General features: G+C 60.2%; 1 protein-coding gene across 5 annotated transcripts in view; it reads left to right on the top strand.

Moving 5' to 3' along the window:
- The window catches only part of LOC122366404 (dynein axonemal heavy chain 12-like), a 126,038-nt gene that overhangs the window by 79,518 nt on the left and 26,475 nt on the right, over positions 1–20,045 (top strand). For all 5 annotated transcript variants that reach the window (XM_043338634.1, XM_043338633.1, XM_043338635.1 and 2 more), the window contains 29 exons: positions 1,168–1,319; positions 1,488–1,758; positions 1,940–2,073; positions 2,290–2,394; positions 4,235–4,333; positions 4,638–4,807; positions 5,049–5,331; positions 5,816–5,935; positions 6,217–6,336; positions 6,793–6,958; positions 7,138–7,361; positions 7,588–7,722; positions 11,871–12,034; positions 12,325–12,511; positions 12,758–12,984; positions 13,585–13,775; positions 14,040–14,247; positions 14,512–14,689; positions 14,877–15,043; positions 15,386–15,578; positions 16,172–16,377; positions 16,819–16,975; positions 17,135–17,313; positions 17,464–17,627; positions 18,008–18,198; positions 18,439–18,633; positions 18,846–18,964; positions 19,216–19,393; positions 19,861–19,965. In XM_043338634.1, the coding sequence (XP_043194569.1) occupies positions 1,168–1,319; positions 1,488–1,758; positions 1,940–2,073; positions 2,290–2,394; positions 4,235–4,333; positions 4,638–4,807; positions 5,049–5,331; positions 5,816–5,935; positions 6,217–6,336; positions 6,793–6,958; positions 7,138–7,361; positions 7,588–7,722; positions 11,871–12,034; positions 12,325–12,511; positions 12,758–12,984; positions 13,585–13,775; positions 14,040–14,247; positions 14,512–14,689; positions 14,877–15,043; positions 15,386–15,578; positions 16,172–16,377; positions 16,819–16,975; positions 17,135–17,313; positions 17,464–17,627; positions 18,008–18,198; positions 18,439–18,633; positions 18,846–18,964; positions 19,216–19,393; positions 19,861–19,965 (4,988 nt within the window). The remainder of the gene's footprint in view (positions 1–1,167; positions 1,320–1,487; positions 1,759–1,939; positions 2,074–2,289; positions 2,395–4,234; positions 4,334–4,637; positions 4,808–5,048; positions 5,332–5,815; positions 5,936–6,216; positions 6,337–6,792; positions 6,959–7,137; positions 7,362–7,587; positions 7,723–11,870; positions 12,035–12,324; positions 12,512–12,757; positions 12,985–13,584; positions 13,776–14,039; positions 14,248–14,511; positions 14,690–14,876; positions 15,044–15,385; positions 15,579–16,171; positions 16,378–16,818; positions 16,976–17,134; positions 17,314–17,463; positions 17,628–18,007; positions 18,199–18,438; positions 18,634–18,845; positions 18,965–19,215; positions 19,394–19,860; positions 19,966–20,045) is intronic.

The following is a 20,045-nucleotide window of genomic DNA, read 5'->3' as shown; positions in this document are numbered from 1 at the left end:
AGCCGACACGGAGCCCGGGCCGTCCGTCCGTCCGTCCCACCGTGATGGGCGCGCCGCGGGACCGGACGGGCGGGTCACACTCCGTGGTGAGGGGGCGGGTCACTCGCCGACTGGACGGGGCGGGTCCGGCGGGACGGGGCGGGTCACACGCCGTGGGGACGGGTGGTGGGTTACAGCCGACCGGACGGGGCGGGTCACACTCCAGTGGGGACGAGGGGGAGGGCGGGTCATATTCCGAGAGGGTGGGGCGAGTCACGCGCAGGCGGGACGGGGGCGGGTCACACGCAGCACGCTCATGAGCTCAGAGCGGGGACTGGGTCACAGGGGAGGGGGACGCGCATGAGATGGGCCTCGCAGGGCAATAGTTCCGCCGCTGTTCGAGCAGTTTCCCTGCTCCATTAGTTATCGATACGTTCGTTCGGCGGACTGTGGGTCGTTTTAATTGTTGCACGGGTATACTCGGGTTACACGGGTGGGCTCTGTTAGAGTCCACTTGTTTTTGTTTTTACTGTTGTTATTTTTGTCGTTAGCAAACTCGAAATCGGTAGGTTACAACGAAACTTATTTTTATAAGTTGCAGGTCTTCTGGAGGCTAGGTGAGATCAACAGGCTGGTTAGTTTGAAATTTCTGATCCCTGTGAAGCAACCAAAGATTTTCCATAGTCGTACACGCGCCTTCTGCGATTCATCTAGATCCATGCCGTCTCCCGAATCTTTTTTTTCATTATGATCAACATCCTACAGGTTCGTAGGCTCATGTCATTGACCTGACCCCAAAGATGCCCCGCTGACACGTGCCGAGCGCCCGCCCCTGTGTGTGACCGGGTCAGAGGACCTCCCGGCTGGTGTGGGAGTGTGTGTAGTCGGGCCGGGTCGGCCGGCTCAGTGGCGCTCCCTGGGCCAGCACGCGCCGGGCGCCCCCGTGTGACCGTTGACCGAGTCAGTGGGGCTGCCATGTGGCGCCCCCCTGGCCCTGTGTGTGACCGTATTCGATGTCCGCCAGCCGAGATCGTCGAGTAAGAGGCCACCCTGCTGTCTGTGGTGAGTGGTGACCCTGGTCTCTGTGTGCCTCACTGCTGGCCGCCAGCCGAGATTGTCGAGTGGGAGGCCACTCCTGTCTGTGGCGCCCCCTGGTCTGTGTGTCTGACCGTATTCGATGTCCCCCAGCCGAGATTGTCGAGTGGGAGGCCACCCTGCTGCGTATCCAGGAGACGATCGACGAGTGGCTCAAGGTGCAGGCCCAGTGGCTCTACCTGGAGCCCATCTTCTCGTCCGAGGACATCGTACAACAAATGCCCGACGAGAGCAAACTGTTCAAGGTACGGATCTAATTGGCACGCGTCGCTGGTCACTTCGAGAGCACTGCTTTGATTCGTTACTGTTATGAAAAACCAGCTGATCTGGTCGTGGTGGTGGTCACGGCTGAAAGTGTGATGTGTAGCACGCTGGTATGTTTTTGACCCCAATACCGTCTCTGTGTGCGGCAGCAAGTGGACAAGCACTGGAAGAGCATGATGCACCAGGTGGAGAAGGACGCCCACGTGCTGGCCACCGCCGGCGTGGTCGGCTTCCTCGAGAAGCTGCAGGAGTGCAACGGCATGCTGGACCGCATCAACAAGGGTCTCAACGCCTACCTGGAGAAGAAGCGGCTCTTCTTCCCCAGGTTCTTCTTCCTCTCCAACGACGAGATGCTGGAGATCCTCTCCGAGACCAAGGACCCGCTCCGGGTGCAGCCCCACCTCAAAAAGTGCTTCGAAGGTACGCCCCGGCGATGACATAGTCTAATCGAGATAGTAGAGGAGTTTGATATACCTTAACGCTGAGTCCCCAAGGTGGCCTCTTGTAAGGCAATCTGAAGTCTAAAAAATCATCCTGTAGATGTAATGTTGGTCGGAGCTCTGCAACCAGCGTGGCTGACGCCTCGGCCGGTGCTCGGCAGGTATCGCCCGTCTGGAGTTTGACACGGCCCTGGACATCCACGCCATGTTCAGCTCGGAGGGCGAGAAGGTGGACCTGGTGAGCGTCATCTCCACCGCTGAGGCCAAGGGCAGCGTGGAAAAGTGGCTTCTGCAGGTGAGAGACCCCGCTTCCACCGCAGACGCTAAGGGCAGCGTGGAAAAGTGGCTTCTCCAGGTGAGAGACCCCGCCTCCACCGCTGAGGCCAGGGGCAGTGTGGAAAAGTAGCTACTGCCAGCCGGGAACGATATGGTATGTTGTTTTTATGTTTACTGTAATTTGTATTTCTCCACTGAGATGTGCCTGCGACAGATTGTGCCCTGTGTCTGTCAGGTCCAGGACGTGATGCTGGCCTCCGTTCGAGAGGTGGTGGCCGTCTCACACGAGGCGTACGCACAGAGCGCCCGCAAACACTGGGTCATCGAGTGGCCCGGACAGGTCAGATGGCAGGTCACAGAAGGCTGGGGGAGGGGACTGGTGCCGTACCATACCACTGGGTCATTGAGTGGCCCGTACAGGTCAGACGGCAGGTCACAGAAGGCTGGGGGAGGGGACTGGTGCAGTACCATACCACTGGGTCATCGAGTGGCCCGGACAGGTCAGACGGCTGGTCACAGAAGGGAGGGCTGGGACTGGTGCAGTACCATACCACTGGGTCATCGAGTGGCCCGTACAGGTCAGACGGCAGGTCACAGAAGGCTGGGGGAGGGGACTGGTGCCGTACCATACCACTGGGTCATCGAGTGGCCCGGACAGGTCAGATGGCAGGTCACAGAAGGCTGGGGGCCGAGGGGTCTGGTGCAGTAACATACCACTGGGTCATCGAGTGGCCCGGACAGGTCAGACGGCAGGTCACAGAAGGCTGGGGGAGGGGACTGGTGTACGTATGTACGTACCATACCACTGGGTCATCGAGTGGCCCGTACAGGTCAGACGGCAGGTCACAGGAGGCTGGGGATTTATGGTACTGATGCAGTACCATACCACTGGGTCATCGAGTGGCCCGGACAGGTTAGACGGCAGGTCACAGAAGGCTGGGGAGGGGACTGGTGCCGTACCATACCACTGGGTCATCGAGTGGCCCGTACAGGTCAGACGGCAGGTCACAGAAGGCTGGGGGAGGGGACTGGTGCAGTACCATACCACTGGGTCATCGAGTGGCCCGGACAGGTCAGACGGCTGGTCACAGAAGGGAGGGCTGGGACTGGTGCAGTACCATACCACTGGGTCATCGAGTGGCCCGGACAGGTCAGACGGCAGGTCACAGAAGGCTGGGGGCCGAGGGGTCTGGTGCAGTAACATACCACTGGGTCATTGAGTGGGTCATCGCTGGTTAGACGGCAGGTCACAGAAGGCTGGGGGAGGGGACTGGTGCAGTACCATACCACTGGGTCATCGAGTGGCCCGGACAGGTCAGACGGCAGGTCACAGAAGGCTGGGGAGGGGACTGATGCAGTACCATACCACTGGGTCATCGAGTGGCCCGGACAGGTCAGACGGCAAGTCACAGAAGGCTGGGGAGGGGACTGGTGCAGTACCATACCACTGGGTCATCGAGTGGCCCGGACAGGTCAGACGGCAGGTCACAGGAGGCTGGGGATTTATGGTACTGATGCAGTACCATACCACTGGGTCATCGAGTGGCCCGGGCAGGTCAGACGGCAGGTCACAGAAGGCTGGGGATTTATGGTACTGATGCAGTACCATACCACTGGGTCATCGAGTGGCCCGGGCAGGTCAGACGGCAGGTCACAGAACGCTGGGGGAGGGGACTGGTGTATGTACCATACCACTGGGTCATCGAGTGGCCCGGACAGGTCAGACGGCAGGTCACAGGAGGCTGGGGAGGGGACTGGTGTAGTACCATACCACTGAGTCATCCAGTGGGGCGGACAGGTCAGACGGCAGGTCACAGGAGGCTGGGGATTTATGGTACTGATGCAGTACCATACCACTGGGTCATCGAGTGGCCCGGGCAGGTCAGACGGCAGGTCACAGAAGGCTGGGGGAGGGGACTGGTGTATGTACCATACCACTGGGTCATCGAGTGGCCGGGACAGGTCAGACGGCAGGTCACAGGAGGCTGGGGAGGGGACTGGTGTAGTACCATACCACTGAGTCATCCAGTGGGGCGGACAAGTTAGACGGCAGGATGGGGGAGAGGTCATGTCCATTGAGCGATGAGCTAAATACATCCATGTTTTATTTGTCGCGTTACTGCTCAGCTGCTGTGAAGTACTCGCTGCGCCCCGTCTAACGGCCCGCGCTGTGTCGCCAGGTGATCCTCTGCGTGTCGCAGATCTACTGGACGGCCGAGGTGCACCGCGCCATACACGACGGCGTGCACGGCCTCAGGGAGTACCACGCCAAACTGCAGGTTCGTCCGCCGCCGCCGCCGCCGACTCTGGCCTGCAAAGCCAAAAAGCACTAATCACAGTCATGGCCAGAAAACCTGATCACATCGATTTCCTTGTTCACTGACGTCGTTTATTATTTTGATTTATCACGTTTTTATCACAATTGAGCTCTGATGAGCTGGGCCTGATTTCTCTCTATTCTCCCCGCCTGTATTCTCTCCAGCTAACCGTGCCGCTGCTAGTCCCGCGTCTGGTAAGCCGCTGCCGGACATGCCAGGCGTATTCTGCTTACCTAACCATGCGGTCTCCGTGCGGCGTCCACAGGAGCAGATGACGGACATTGTGGCCCTGGTGCGCGGTCAGCTGAGCAAACAGGCGCGCATCACGCTCGGCGCCCTGGTGGTGATCGACGTGCACGCCAAGGACGTGGTCCAGGAGCTGGCCGACAAGGGCGTCAGCTCCGAGAGCGACTTCGAGTGGCTGGCCCAGCTCAGGTGACGCACGGACGTTAGACTTCCAGGGGGAGATATAGTAAACAAACTGTACGGGGGCTGGATCAGGTACCACGGCATGGTGGATAAAATTCTACGAATGAATCCTGGCTGTGGGTCATATTCTTTTACATAATGTACATTACCTAGCGACTTGACCAGCGATGTCGCTTGCTCCCTGTCCGTCGGTCCCCATTGGTCTCCGCGGCCCCGGCTGACACGGGTGTGCGGCGCCGCCGGCCAGGTACTACTGGGAGGAGGAGAACTGCAAGGTGCGCCTGATCAACGCCACCGTGCCGTACGCCTGCGAGTACCTGGGCAACACGCCGCGGCTGGTGATCACGCCGCTGACGGACCGCTGCTACCGGACGCTGATCGGCGCCTACCACCTGCACCTGAACGGCGCGCCCGAGGGACCGGCCGGCACCGGCAAAACCGAGACCACCAAGGACCTGGCCAAGGCGCTGGCCGTCCAGTGCATCGTCTTCAACTGCTCCGACGGACTCGACTACATCGCCATGGGAAAGGTGCGCTCTTATACACGGCGGCGGGTGTGGGAAGGGGACTGCCCTGGAACAGGAATGGGGACGGAGCGGCGCGGTGGGTGTGGGGACGGGGACGGAGCGTCGGCAGGAGTGGAGAGACAAGGCCAGCCAGGAGCGACGTGGTTAGGATGGTGGGGTGCAAGATAATAACAATGAGGGATGGACCCGATGAGGGAAGGGTACACAGTCATCCTAACTTCTGGTGCAAATTGTGGTCCTGGTGCTGTCACTGATATAAATTTATATTGATGACATCAAAAATGTTTTTGTTTCGGCGTTCACCTATTCAAGTTATGAGTTTTGCCAGCCTCCATTGTCGTTTGCGCGTTCATATTATTCTAGTTTGTTTCCGAGACGTCTTCCCCACTGGAACCCCGCTCCGCTCACCCTGGCAGCCCGCCCGGGCCGGCCCTCCGCTCAGCGAGCCTCAGCTGACCAGTCCCTCCCCTCCCTCTGTGACCGGCAGTTCTTCAAGGGACTGGCGTCGTCGGGCGCGTGGGCGTGCTTCGACGAGTTCAACCGGATCGACCTGGAGGTGCTCTCGGTGGTGGCGCAGCAGATCCTCTCCATCGTCCGCGCCGTACAGGTGAGAACAGTGTCTCTCGAGCCCGACGGACGACTCTAATATGGGGCCAGCAGATCCTCTCCGTCTACCAAGCTGTCCAGGTGGGCCAGTGACCGGCGAGCCCGGCGAGCGGCTGAAGGAAGCGGGTTAATGGCAATAGTTTTTTTTCTTTTATGCGTTTACACTTCCCATATTGCGTCATTTGCTGTTGATTTTCAGTCAACTGCTGGTATGCCTGTACATACAATGCAAATTCTAAGTGTGTGTGTTGATAATTTTTTTTTTCTTCTCAATGTCGCCAGGCGGGCGTGGAGACGTTTGTGTTTGAGGGCACGGAGCTGCGCCTGAACCCGTCCTGCTACGTCTGCATCACCATGAACCCCGGTTACGCCGGACGCTCTGAGCTGCCCGACAACCTTAAGGTGCGTACTGTGTGCCCGCGCTGACTAATCCAGCTACTTTCGTTAGTTCATCGATCGACGCGCGAGTCGCCTGGAAGCTAGTGCGGTGCCAGCACGGTTATCTAGCTCAGTGCATTAGTATGATGTGTCTTTATTTCACGGATAGCTAAGAAATATTGTCATCCTTGCGTGCTCCCTAACGTCCCATCGTCCAAGCCGATTGTCGCCGTTCCCTGACGGTTGTTTTGATAGGCCCAGTGGTGCCGGCGTTCACCTGGTGTCCCCTGGCCCCTGATCCGTCCTCCGGTCCCTGGCGGAGCCCGCTTCTGTCCCCGGTCCCCGACGTTGTCCTACCCCCCCCCCCCCGCGTCTCCCGGTTCCCGACTGTGTCTCCCCGTGTCTCCCGGTCCCTGACGGTGTCTCCCGGTCCCTGACGGTGTCCCCCGGTCCCTGGCGGTGACCCCCGGTGTCCCGCAGGTGCTGTTCCGGACCGTGGCCATGATGGTGCCCGACTACACGCTGATCGGGGAGATCTCGCTCTACTCGTTCGGTTTCGTGGACGCGCGCAGCCTGTCGGTGAAGATTGTCTCCACGTACAAGCTGTGCTCGGAGCAGCTGTCCTCTCAGTTCCACTACGACTACGGTGAGCCGGCGCACGGCACGTCCTGGCAGGGGTCTGCAGCGCGTGGGGCGTGAAATTGTTCTCCGGACAGTAGTACGTGGATAATAGACACCCGCTCCGTGCATACTCGGCAGCTATGCGCGCCGTCCCATCCACCGGCCGTACATCTGACACCCGCTCCCTCCCTCCGTCCGCGGCAGGTATGCGCGCCGTGAAGGCCGTGCTGGCCGCCGCCGGCAACCTGAAGCTCAAGTACCAGCAGGAGCGCGAGGACATCCTGATCCTGCGCTCCATCATCGACGTCAACCTGCCCAAGTTCCTGGCGCACGACATCCCGCTGTTCCAGGGCATCGTCAGCGACCTGTTCCCGGGCGTGACGCTGCCCAAACCCGACTACGGCAAATACGTCCAGGCCATCGAGGAGGTGCGTGACGGGCCGGACGGGGGTGAGAGGGTGTACCCTGCGCCTGCCGCCGCTCCGGTTCCCTGTGGCACAGTGCTGGTTCCCAGTAACACCACGCTCATCCCACGTGACGCACTGCTCGTTCCCCGAAGCATGGTGCTAACTGCCCGTAACACAATGGTCATTCTTGTTCCACGGTGTGTTGTATATTCCCCGTGTCACGGCGCTCGTCTACTGCTGTCGGCAGGCGTGCGCGTCCCGGAACCTGCAGCCGGCCGACGTGTTTGTCGAGAAGGTGCTCCAGGTGTACGAGATGATGATCGTGCGCCACGGCTTCATGCTGGTCGGGGAGCCGTTCGGCGGCAAAACCTCCATACTGAAGGTGAGGCCATCGGCCGGGGCGGGGTGACGGGCCTGTTGAGGCCGCCGACCGGGGCGGGGTGACGGGCCAGTACAGGCCGGGTGGGCAATGTGACCGCGCTCCGTCAGTAGTGAGTACTGTGTAGATGCCATTTCGATGTCACGCTTACAATTGCGGCTAGGCGCTAGCCATTCGTGTTTTTTGTTACCATGCGTCCTCTTATCAGCTCAGGAAGCTGCCTTTGTTTGTTGTCCAGTGTCCAGTATCCATCGTTTACGGGCTCCGCTGTCTGGCCGTCCCGCCATTCATGGAGCACCCCCCCCCCCCCAACATACACACGTGATAATCTTCAGAGGTTCAGTCGCGCCACGAAACATTATATAGTCTATGTGCAAAACAAGAGAACGACGGAGCCTCATGCCACTTTGTCAGCTTCAGCCAAATTAACACCTAATTGTCTGGGTAGTAAGAACATCTGAGCGGCAGAACGCTAGGATTAATCCGGCCATTTTACCGATGCTGCTGAAAGTAAAGGTGCGAGTGTGAACAAGTACTGATGACTAGCATTGGCCGTTTTCACGACGGCCATCTGGTACACATTTGGTGAAGATTTGGTGCAGATTTGGTCAAATTAGGTTCATTCGCCACCCGTCATGAAAACGGCTATTATGTACATAGGGTGCTGCGCCGCCGCTGGCTGTCGGCCATGTACCGTCCGTGGCCCGTGGGCGGCGCTACCCGGCGGTCCTCTCGCACACGGCCGCTGTTAGCCGGGTGAGACCCGACGTCCTCAGGAGCCGGCCGGCGCCCCGGTCGGCCGGCAGGCTCAGGTACCAGCCGGCCGGGTCGCCCTCGATCAGCTCCTCCAAGTGGGCGATGTCGGGTCGGCTGCCGTCGGCGCTGTTCCTGAACTCTGTGGCCGGCGGGAACATGATGATGAACAGCTCCAGGCCGACCCACTGCTGGGCGGCCGGCCGGCTCGGGTGGTGCCAGCAGAACTCGAGCTGCCGCACGGTGTGCAGGCTGGCCAGCCGGCCGCCGGCTGCCAGCAGGCCGCACTGCCCGTCCGCCGCGGCAAAGTCGGCCGGCGCGCCGAGCGACACGTGCCGGTAGCAGTGGCCGTCCACCAGCGTCCACGGCGGCGGACACGGCCCGGCCGGCGCCGCCGGCGCCGCCGTGGTGGCCACAGGTGATTGTTCTCCAGTTGTTGACGGTGTATTCGTTGGTTGTTCTCCCTCAGTTGTTGATGTAGTTGAAGTCGTCGTTGGTTCTCCTTCCTCAGTTGTTGACGGCGTAGTCGTTGGTTGTTCTCCCTCAGTTGTTGATGTAGCTGCAGTCGTTGGTTGTTCTCCCTCAGTTGTTGATGTAGTTGAAGTCGTCGTTGGTTCTCCTTCCTCAGTTGTTGCCGATTTAGTCGTTGGTTGGTTCCGTTCCCGGGTTGTTGATATAGCGGCAGTAGTCGTCGGATGCTCTCCTTCCTTAGTTGTTGCGGCTGCAGTCGCTGTTGGCTGGGTCCGTTCCTCAGTTGCTGATGTAGCCGAGGTGGCTGTCTGCGCTCCCACGCCAGGTGATGAAGCGGCTGTAGCAGCTGTTGCCGATGCTCCGTCCTCAGCTGTCGGTACAGTTGAAGTCGCTCTCGGTTGTTCTCCTTCAGTCGTTATGGCGCCAGACGTTTTCCGCTGAGCTCCTATCCGAGTTGAGATAGCTGTAGTCGTTGTTGACCGAGTTTCTCCTTCAGCTACTAACGTGGCTGTGGTCGTTGTTGACCGAGTTCCTCCCTCGGCTACTGATGTAGCTGTAGTCGTTGTTGGCTGTGTTCCTCCCTCAGCTGCTGATGCAGCTGTGTACGTTGTTGGCTGAGTTCCGCCCTCGGCTGTGACCGCTACTGACGCTGGTATGTCGGTATTACCACCAGAGGCAGAGGCAGATGTAGCCGTCGACTGGTGTCCCTCCCCAATCTCAGTTCCGCTCGCTGGGTTCGGTTCGGTGGCACTCACACGTGGTGTGGTGATGACAGCGGTATTTTCCGCCGTGGCCGCTGTCGGAGGCGCCGGCCCGGCGGTTGTCGCGCTCCCCGGGCCGATGGGCTGCGTGTCTGTGTGGGGTGCGGGTGCGGGTGTGGCCATTCCCTGTGCTGTGGTATTAGTAGATGTCCCCGGGCCGGTGGACTGTGTGTCTTGTGAGGGTGCGGCCGTCCCCTGTGCTGTGGTAGATGTTTCCGGACTGGTCTGGGAGGTGGATGTGGCCGTCACCTGTGCCGCAGTAGACGTCCCCGCGGTGCCGGTGCTGCCGTCGGCCGCGCTGGTCACTGTGTATACGGGCACCAGGGCCGCCGTCGGGCTGTGGCCGCCGGTGCTCTCGGCCAGTCCGCAGTCGGCCGCCCAGACCAGGGCGCGGCAGCCGGCCGTGCGGGCGCAGCGGGACGCGCAGTCGACCAGGGAGACGGCCGGCGTGCGCCGCAGCCAGGCGGCCGGCGGCCGGTCCGGGCGCAGCTCGAACCGCTGGCCGGCCGACGCCAGGGCGGCGCCCAGCAGGAGGGAGACGGTGGCCGGCAGCATGGGGCTGGCACTGCTCGGTCAGCCACCGCTGGCCGGCCGGCGGGCTCTGACTGACTGACTGACGGATAGAGCTGGGTCTCCCGGCCGACCGCGGCCCACAAACACAGAGAGGGTGACAACTTTCAGCCGCCGAGTTTGAGTGTATGTTTGGCTCGCAGTCGTGTGTGGTGTCATTAAATGCCGAGTCGAGCTGCCGCGGCCGTCAGATGTGACAGGCGGCTGTCGCCAACTTTGGACTCGCTCTTGGGGTGCCGATGGGGTGTCAGTTGTGACCGGCGTCAGGGCTCTCCGTTACCAAATAGTACCGCCAAAGTTTCCCAAACACGTCCGACGCACATCGTCTGCCCTGAAGTGAATGATAATCAACCAGCATTATCAATTACAATAAACAGCTTAACGTGGTCTGAATGTCGTTATCTACACTGTTTTATTTTTTCTTTGTGGAAAGGAATTGTGATATTGTTTTTAAGTTGCCCGATGTCCAATTTTCTCAGTCTCACCCACATTAGGGCAGACTTTTGTGCTAGTGGTGGGAGCCTTTCATTATCCGGCCCCAAATATTTCAGATCATTCGGTGCGATGTAGTGTGCGGTTCCACTGCTGATTGTGCGATATAGTGTGCGGTTCCACTGCTGATTGTGCGATATAGTGTGCGGTTCCAGTGCTGATGGTGCGATATAGTGTGCGGTTCCACTGCTGATGGTGCGATATAGTGTGCCGATCCAGTGCTGATGGTGCGATATAGTGTGCGGTTCCACTGCTGATGGTGCTGATGGTGCTGAGTATGCGGATCCAATGCTGATGCGCTGGGACGCTGGCACGGTGCTGGGTCTGGCAGAGACGTTCGGCCTGATCGTGTCGTGTCTGTGGTCTAGGCCCTGACCCAGACGCTCGGTCTGATGTGTTGTTCTCTGGTCCAGGCTCTGGCCCAGACGCGCGGTCTGACTTTGATGTGTTGGCTCTGAGTGTTTGGTGCTGGGTGTGATTATGTTGCCCTCTGGCCCAGATTCTGGCTCAGACGCTGGGTCTGATTTTGCTGTGTCTCTGGTACAGGTCCTGGCTCAGACGCTGGGTCTGATGTGTTGTTCTCTGGTCCAGGTCCTGGCTCAGACGCTCGGTCTGATGTGTTGTTCTCTGGTCCAGGTCCTGGCTCAGACGCTGGGTCTGATTTTGCTGTGTCTCTGGTCCAGGTCCTGGCTCAGACGCTCGGTCTGATTTTGCTGTGTCTCTGGTCCAGGTCCTGGCTCAGACGCTCGGTCTGATTTTGCTGTGTCTCTGGTACAGGTCCTGGCTCAGACGCTCGGTCTGATTTTGCTGTGTCTCTGGTCCAGGTCCTGGCGCAGACGCTCGGTCTGATTTTGCTGTGTCTCTGGTACAGGTCCTGGCTCAGACGCTCGGTCTGATTTTGCTGTGTCTCTGGTCCAGGTCCTGGCTCAGACGCTCGGTCTGATGTGTTGTTCTCTGGTCCAGGTCCTGGCTCAGACGCTCGGTCTGATTTTGCTGTGTCTCTGGTCCAGGTCCTGGCTCAGACGCTCGGTCTGATTTTGCTGTGTCTCTGGTCCAGGTCCTGGCTCAGACGCTCGGTCTGATTTTGCTGTGTCTCTGGTCCAGGTCCTGGCTCAGACGCTCGGTCTGATGCGCGACAGTGGCGAGGAAGAGCTGGCGGTGCACATGGGCTGGATGAACCCCAAGGCGGTCACCATGGGTCAGCTGTACGGCCAGTTCGACCCCGTCTCGCACGAGTGGACCGACGGCGTGTGCGCCACCATGTTCAGGTCAGTCAGGGGTCCGGAGTTGGGAGGGAGCCGCGGGCCGCCAGCCGTGCTGAACATGGGATAGCTGGTTTGCTGAAAATGCAGCTCACATTACAGTAGTGCTACTTTTATTACTTTTTTATCACATGAGACCAATACTTATAGCTTTTATTGGTCGTCAAAATGCTTGACTCCATGACTCCTAGGCAGTAATTGGACGCGGTGTTACCGGTGTGTTACCTGGCGCCGCTGGTGGGTGGTGTTACCGGTGTTACCGGTGTGTCTCAGTGTGCTCTCTATGTCTGTCACAGGCAGATGGCCAGCAGCGAGCTGCCCGACCGGCAGTGGGTGGTGTTTGACGGGCCCGTGGACGCCGTCTGGATCGAGAACATGAACACCGTGCTCGACGACAACAAGAAGCTCTGCCTCATGTCCGGAGAGGTCATACAGATGTCGGCCACCATGTCACTCATCTTCGAGGTCATGGACCTGTCACAGGTGAGGTCAATGGGCCAGTCACACATGAACGGACCTGTCGCAGGGGAGGTCACTGGGTTTGTCGGTTCGGGGCGTTTCGGACGTATGTACTTTGGTGTCGTTAGATCAGGAGTCTGCCGACCCGGAGACGGTAACTGACTTGCACTCGGACCGGTGGTGTGCCGGTTCGGATGTCCTTTTGCCGACCGCCGAGCGTCCCTGCGGTCGAGTGCGTCTCTCTGACGGCGCGTCCCCCGGCTCGCCCAGGCGTCTCCAGCCACGGTGTCGCGGTGCGGCATGATTTACGTGGAGCCGCGCACGCTGGGCTGGCGGCCGCTGCTGGAGTCGTGGCTGGCGCAGCTGGACGCCGGCTGGACGGCCGAGGCGGCGCCGCTGCTGCGCGCCGCCATCCAGTGGCTCTTCGAGGCCAGCTACGAGTTCATGCGCCACCACTGCCGGGAGCTGATCCCCACCAGCGCCAGCAACCTGGCCCGGTGAGCGAGACCGGGACCGCGGGACAGGGACCGCGGGAGGGGTGACAGGGTGTGCCCAGCCTGGCCCGGTGAGCGAGACCGGGACTGCGCGAGTGACAGGTTACGCCCGGGTGGTACCCTTACACATCGTGTGTTAGAGCAGAGCCGGTATTTTGGCTCTGATCTGGTGGACTGAAACGCTGTCTGTGGCGAATTTACAAATACAGAGAAGAATCTGTGGATCCGCTCCTATTCCCTCTGTGTCAGCCGGTACCGTCTGACGCTGTGTGTGTGTGCCGTCAGCTGGGACCGTGGGTCTGACGCCGTGTCAGCTCGGACTGTGTCAGTTGCACCCGTCTGACGCTGTGTCAGCTCGGACTGTGTCAGTTGCACCCGTCTGACGCTGTGTCAGCTCGGACTGTGTCAGTTGCACCCGTCTGACGCTGTGTCAGCTCGGACTGTGTCAGTTGCACCCGTCTGACGCTGTGTCAGCTCGGACTGTGTCAGTTGCACCCGTCTGACGCCGTGTGTGTGCCGCCAACTGGGACTGACCGCCCGATGCAGGCTGTGCGTGTGCCGCCAGCAGGGACTGACCGTCTGACGCTGCGCGTGTGCCGCCAGCTCGCTGATGAACCTGGTGGAGATGACGGTGACGGACACGCTGGCCGACTGCAAGGAGAAGGACCGCGACAAGTACCTGCGCACCTGGCTCATCTCGGCGGCGGTGTTCGCCACCGTCTGGTCCGTCGGCGGCGTGCTCGACGAGCCCAGCCGGGCCAAGTTCGACGAGTTCTTCAAGAACCTGCACTCGGGTCAGTGGCGGCGGCCGACACCCCCGGCGGGCGACTCCGGGCCCGAGCACGGTATTGCACGGTATTGGCACGGTATTGTCATCCTATGGGTCAATGGTAAATTTAAATGTGCTATTATGTTCTCCCAGATGCAGACGTGTTCTGCCTACAGCGGTTGGTCTATTCCTCCGTTGATAAACTGACGGTGTGTATGTGTTCGCATCAGGACGTCAGGACGAGCAGTGCCCGCCGATCTGACCGTGTGTGTCTGTTTGTTTGCACCAGGTCAGGACGAGCAGTGCCCGGTGCCGGCCGAGGTCGGCAAGATGGACGTGCCGATGCCGCCCGAGGGCTGCATCTATGACTTCTACTTCGAGTACAAGGCGCGGGGCCAGTGGCGGCACTGGAACGACCTGGCCCGCCTTGCCGAGCAGGCGGGCACTGAGGACAAGAACATCCGGGCCATCATCGTGCCCACCATCGACACCGCCCGGTGAGCAGACACTGCCTGGCTGGACTGGGCCGTGGGGCGGGCAGTAGACGTGACTGATGTACGTATATGTGTGCCTGTCCCTATATGTATGCACACAGGTACACGACTATATAATAGTCCTGTACAATGTGTATCTCTCTTCCCCGTGCTCGCAGCTACACGTACCTGATGGACCTGTGTAATGTGTGACCATCCCCTCCTACTCACAGCTACACGTACCTGATGGACCTGTGTAGTATGATGCCATTCCCTCCCTACCCACAGGTACACGTACCTGATGGACTTGTGTATCCGCCACCGGCGCCCGCTGCTCATGGTGGGCCCCACGGGCACCGGCAAGAGCGCCTACGTGCAGGACAAGCTGATGCGCCACCTGGACCCCGAGCAGTTTGTGCCCTTCTTCGTGACGTTCTCGGCGCAGACGACGGCCAACCAGACGCAGGTGCGGCGAAACATGGCGTTGTCGTGCTCGACGGGGCGCTGAGGGGTGGTGGTGGTGGGTGGGTATGTAGTTGGCGGAGCGGTGCTGGCTGTATGGAAAGGGGGGGGGGGTGTCTGGACGTCTCGCTGCTCTGGGCTCTGTTCGTCAGCTGCTGTCCCAGTACGGTGATGTCTGTGCGTGCTCGCAGGACCTGATCATGTCCCGGCTGGACAAGAGGAAGCGGGGTCTGTTCGCGCCGCCGGTCGGCAAGCGCTGCGTCATCTTCGTGGACGACCTGAACATGCCGGTGCGGGAGATATACGGCGCGCAGCCGCCCATCGAGCTGCTGCGCCAGTTCCTCGACCACGGCAACTGGTGAGCGCCGGGGTCCGGGCCGGGCCGGTCCAGTCTGGTCCATAGGTCCCATTCATCAGTGCTAGTCCGTGGGTCCCTCTCATCACGGCAACTGGTGAGTGCCGGGGTCTGGTGCGGGCCGGGCCGGTCCATCTGGTTCACAGGTCCCACTCATCAATACTGGTCCGTGGGTCCCTCTCACCACGGCAGCATGGTGAGCGCCAGACGTTGGGTCCGGTCCGCGGGTCCCTCTCATCGCGGCCGATCCAGTGGCATTTTTCATTCCGACTGCTGTGCGGACACGTTTGTCCCCAGTTTCGCCCCGTCCCTGTTGTAGTCACGTTCTGTGTTGCGCCGTGCCAGGTACGACCGGAAGGACTGCTCCAAGATCGTGCTGCAGGACGTGCAGTTCCTGTGTGCCATGGGACCGCCGGGCGGCAGCCGACAGGAGATCACGCCCCGCTTCGTCAGACACTTCAACGTCGTCTCAATCAACGCCTTCTCGGACGCCACCATGAGCAAGATATTCACCACACTGCTCTCCGTCTACATGCGCGTGAGTCCGTCTCTGTGTGTTCGTACTTCACACACACACATTGTGGTTACTGGACATGTCCAAGTGCAGTGTGTGCTTGTATGCAGAATATAGTGGTATCGACGTAATTATACACGGTTAGGCTGACACCGGCGTGCCTCGTTTGTTTGTTTGTTTTGTTGGGTTAGGCCCTTTCGGTCCAGTAAGACCATTTCAGAGCCGGGAGGATGATAGGATATAGGGGGAGACATTGGTCTGGGCAGGCACCCTAGTGAGTCACCGGGGCTGAGCCCGTCCGAAGACAGGCCACCCAGCCCCAAGGCACTCACTGCACCCGGCTACGGGGTGCGCTCCCTCGGGAGCAGCGGTGCCGCTCCCAGGGAGCAGCCCGCATGAGATAAAGTTGTCTGTCCAGCCCGGAGGGGGGTTGCGGCGTGGAGGAGAAGGATTTCAGTTTCCTGAGGATAGAAGCATGGAACGGTGGCGTGCCTCGTCAGTCGGTGACTATTTATATGCGCAGCACCCATCGGCCCTGCGTGTACCATTGGTAATGCGACCTCTGACCGCCGGATACCCCTGTGTCCCCACCCTCGCCCCGTGCCATGTCGGTGCAGAACTGCGGTTTTTCGGCGGACATGCTGAGCCAGGCGTCGGCCATCGTGTCGGCCACGATCGAGGTGTATGCCGCCGCCATGGCCAACCTGCTGCCCACGCCGGCCAAGTCGCACTACACGTTCAACCTGCGAGACCTGGCGCGTGTCGTGCTCGGCTGCACGCTGGTCAGGAAAGAGTCGGTCGACAACAAGCGCGTCTTCACACGGTCAGTAAGGGGAGGGGGGGGGGGGGGCGGCGGGCTGGTGGGAAGAGTGGGACGGTGGCAGTGGACGGCGCCGCGTACCACGGTGGCAGTGGTACGCGGCGAGAATTGAGGGACAGGCTAACCTTCCTCGCTAATCGCGTCTAAGGTCTGTACAAGTGTGTGCATGCAATGTACGGATTATACTATCACTGACATGCTGCCCATATTTACACAGCGTTATGTCTGATCGATGTTGCTACGACACTTCTATCGTCTGTCCCCTATCGTCTTTCGCCTGTCCCCCATCCCCCTCTCACAGTCTGGGTGCACGAGGTGTACCGTCTGAACCCCCTCCCCCCCCCCAGTCTGTGGGTGCACGAGGTACGCCGTCTGACGCCCCCCCCCCCCCCAGTCTGTGGGTGCACGAGGCTCACCAGGTGACACCTTTACCCCCTCCGACAGTCTGTGGGTGCACGAGGTGTACCGGGTGTTCTACGACCGTCTGGTGGAGGACGCCGACCGCTCCTGGCTCTACCAGCTCGTCCGAGAGTGCGTCAAAAACCACTTCAAGGACAACTTTGACACCGTGTTCGAGCACCTGGCCTCGCAGCCCGGCAAGGTGCGTGTCTGCAGCTCTAAGCGCAGCCAGCGCCTGCCTGCTGCCAGTCCCACACAGTCTGGAGCCGTTGGTGGTCAGATCTGGGTAGTACGTAGTGTCTACTGTGACAAGGTCTGAAAATGCGCGCATGGTCAAATGACTAGCGCTGCGCCATTACAGGTGACTGAGAGGAGTCTGGACAGTCTGATGTTTGGCGACTACATGGACCCGGACCTGCTGCCCGAGGAGCGGCGCTATGAGGAGATCACCGACCTGGAGCAGATGCAGGACGTCTGCATGAGCGCCCTCCAGGAGTACAACATGACGCACAAGACCGGCATGGACCTGGTCCTCTTCAGGTGCGCAGCGCACGTCGCGGCGGGAGAGCGGACGTGGCTGGAGGTCGAGGGGTAGTGAGAGCCGGAGGGACTTTGAGAAGGATGTTACGGAGTTCGGCAGTGTATCAAGCAGTGGTCGGTGTGGTGACTGACCGCCCCCGCTCCCCGCAGGTACGTGCTGGAGCACCTGTGCCGCATCTGTCGCGTGCTCTCGACGCCCGGCGGTAACGCGCTGCTGGTGGGCGTCGGCGGCTCCGGCCGGCAGTCGCTGACGCGGCTGGCCGCCTCCATGGCGCAGTTCCAGCTCTTCCAGCCCGAGATCAGCAAACAGTACGGTACGCAGCGGGCCCCAGGGAACACTCCCGGATGGGGTGGGGTGGCTGGGATTGATGTGCAGTGGGCGGCGATGCATCGGGAGACCATGCACCTTTTTGTTGAAATTTTGTAAGACCTACAGCGTCTACACATTTATTACAATTGAAACGTCAGTTTGTATAAATATCGATTGCCCCTACGTTTTTAGCAGCTTATTGAAACATGCTAGATTATCTGTAAGGTGTACCAGTGTATCATCCAGCCAGTCTATGGAGAGGCCGCAGTGTGCTGGTATTCGTTTGGGTCGATGTTATCTCATAGGCTAGTGGATCCCCCTGCGGCTGGCTGCGGCCGTGTTCTGATGTGGCCTAGTACTCTGATGTGACCCTGTGTGCCTCAGGCCGCCAGGAGTGGCGGGACGACATCAAGGCGACGCTGCGCAGCGCCGGCGGCCTCGGCAAGCCGACCGTGTTCCTGCTGACCGACTCCCAGATCAAGGAGGAGTCGTTCCTGGAGGACATAGACTCGCTGCTCAACTCGGGGGAGGTACCCAACCTGTTCCCGCCCGACGAGAAACAGGAGGTCATGGAGGTACGTACGAGACACGCCGCGGTCCGGGGCAGGGCAGCGGTGAATTAATGCCATCATCACGTGGCGGTGGATGTCGGCTTAACACCCGGAAAGCAGATCAGCGACTCTCGTCACTACCGTGTAATATCCAAGTGGCGTTTTCCCGTTATCTGGGCAGACTATATGACCCTCCGTCGAGTAGCATGTGCCGTTGGCTGAGTTTAAGCCTGATGCCAGTCGTCTATGCTGCTCTGTTTTCAGCTGGTCCGTAACCTGGCCACGGGCGGCAAGAAGAACGCCGACATCAGCCCGCTGCAGCTGTTCGCCTTCTTCGTACAGCGGTGCCGCGACCTCTTCCACATTGTCATTGCCTTCAGCCCGATCGGCGACGCGTTCAGGAACCGGCTGCGCCAGTTTCCGTCCCTGGTCAACTGCTGTACCATCGACTGGTTCCAGGTACTGCTGCACCATCGACCGGTTCCAGGTGCTCTGTCCGTGCTCACGCTCCTTTCACGCACCTTCTTCGTCTCTGTCCGTGTTCTTACCCGTCAGTTGTATCCGTGCGTGTTCACACTCGTTTGTCCCGATGTGTCCGTCTCTGTCCTTGTTCACGCCCTTCTTTCCGCTCTGTCCCGTATTCACCCACGTCTGTCTCTGTGCGCCGTCAGCCGTGGCCGGAGGAGGCCCTGGAGCGAGTGGCCCAGAAGTTCCTCGAAACGGTCGACCTCGAGGATAACGTCAAGGTGGCCACCATCGACGTCTGCAAGTACTTCAACAAGTCGGCCATGTGAGTTTGTTGGAGCAGTATATCCGCTGGTCTCTCACTCACCAGAGCAAAGCACCTACTTCATTACATCAGCCGCCTGAGTGGAAGGCGCAGCTGCGATGAAGCAGAGTTCATTGTGAGCCTCCGGTATAATTGTGTCGCCACCTGCAGATGGCTACCTCGTTGTGTGTTCCTTTGGCTGAGACACCCGCCGCCGCGCTCTATGTGACCCCGGCTAACTGAGTCGCCGGTCCCGTTCCGCGCGCCGCCAGGGAGCTGGGAGATCGGTTCCTGAGCACGCTCGGCCGCCACGTGTACATTACACCGTCCTCCTTCCTGGACCAGATCCACGCCTTCAGGAAGCTCATCAGCCAGCGCCAGCGCGAGACCAACGACGCCCGAAACCGCTACCTGGGCGGCCTCAGCAAGCTGGCCTTCGCCGCCCAGCAGGTACCGGGGACGGACGGTCAGGGCGGGACCGTGGTTGGACAGCGTATTGCGTGGTTGGGACGGACCTAGTGAGTCAACAGGAATCGGGGGTTGGACGGGCCTAGTGGGACGCTGTGCATTCGGTGTGGGACGGTTAGTGAGGCTCGCGCCTAGCTTGAAGCTCTCGCTGCCGCCAGCACGGCACTCTAGCACTTGGTACGTTAAAAAGGTTGGATCTTATTTAGTGATAATGACTTCAGACTGTGCTGTTTGAGAATATAAGTCTTGTCTCGATTTTATCCCGTAACCATGGATCGGGTCACAGCTACCACAAAGTCTCAGTTAGTGACGAGCGGGCGCCCAATGGTGACGCGTTGTCGGTCCGGTCCGATACGGGTGCACGACATGCAGGTGGAACTGGAGGCGCTGCAACTCTGGGTGTCTGCTCCCGGGTGCCCCAGTGGTGACGTGTCTCCGTTCCGGTCCAGGTGCACGACATGCAGGTGGAGCTGGAGGCGCTGCAGCCCAAGCTGGTGGCCGCCGCCCAGGAGACGGAGGAGATGGTGCGCGTCATCGAGATCGAGTCGGCCCAGGTCAGTCCGCCACGCACACCCACGCTGTCGGCCACTGAGCTGATACTGCTCCGAAGGCACCGGGCGCCACGACCGGACAG

Source organism: Amphibalanus amphitrite, unplaced genomic scaffold (genome assembly GCF_019059575.1).
Source record: "Amphibalanus amphitrite isolate SeventyFive unplaced genomic scaffold, NRLGWU_Aamphi_draft 000804F_arrow, whole genome shotgun sequence".
Classification (NCBI taxonomy): domain Eukaryota; kingdom Metazoa; phylum Arthropoda; class Thecostraca; order Balanomorpha; family Balanidae; genus Amphibalanus; species Amphibalanus amphitrite.
Note: the sequence above shows the minus strand (reverse complement) of the source record. Positions and strands in the feature narration are given on the sequence as shown.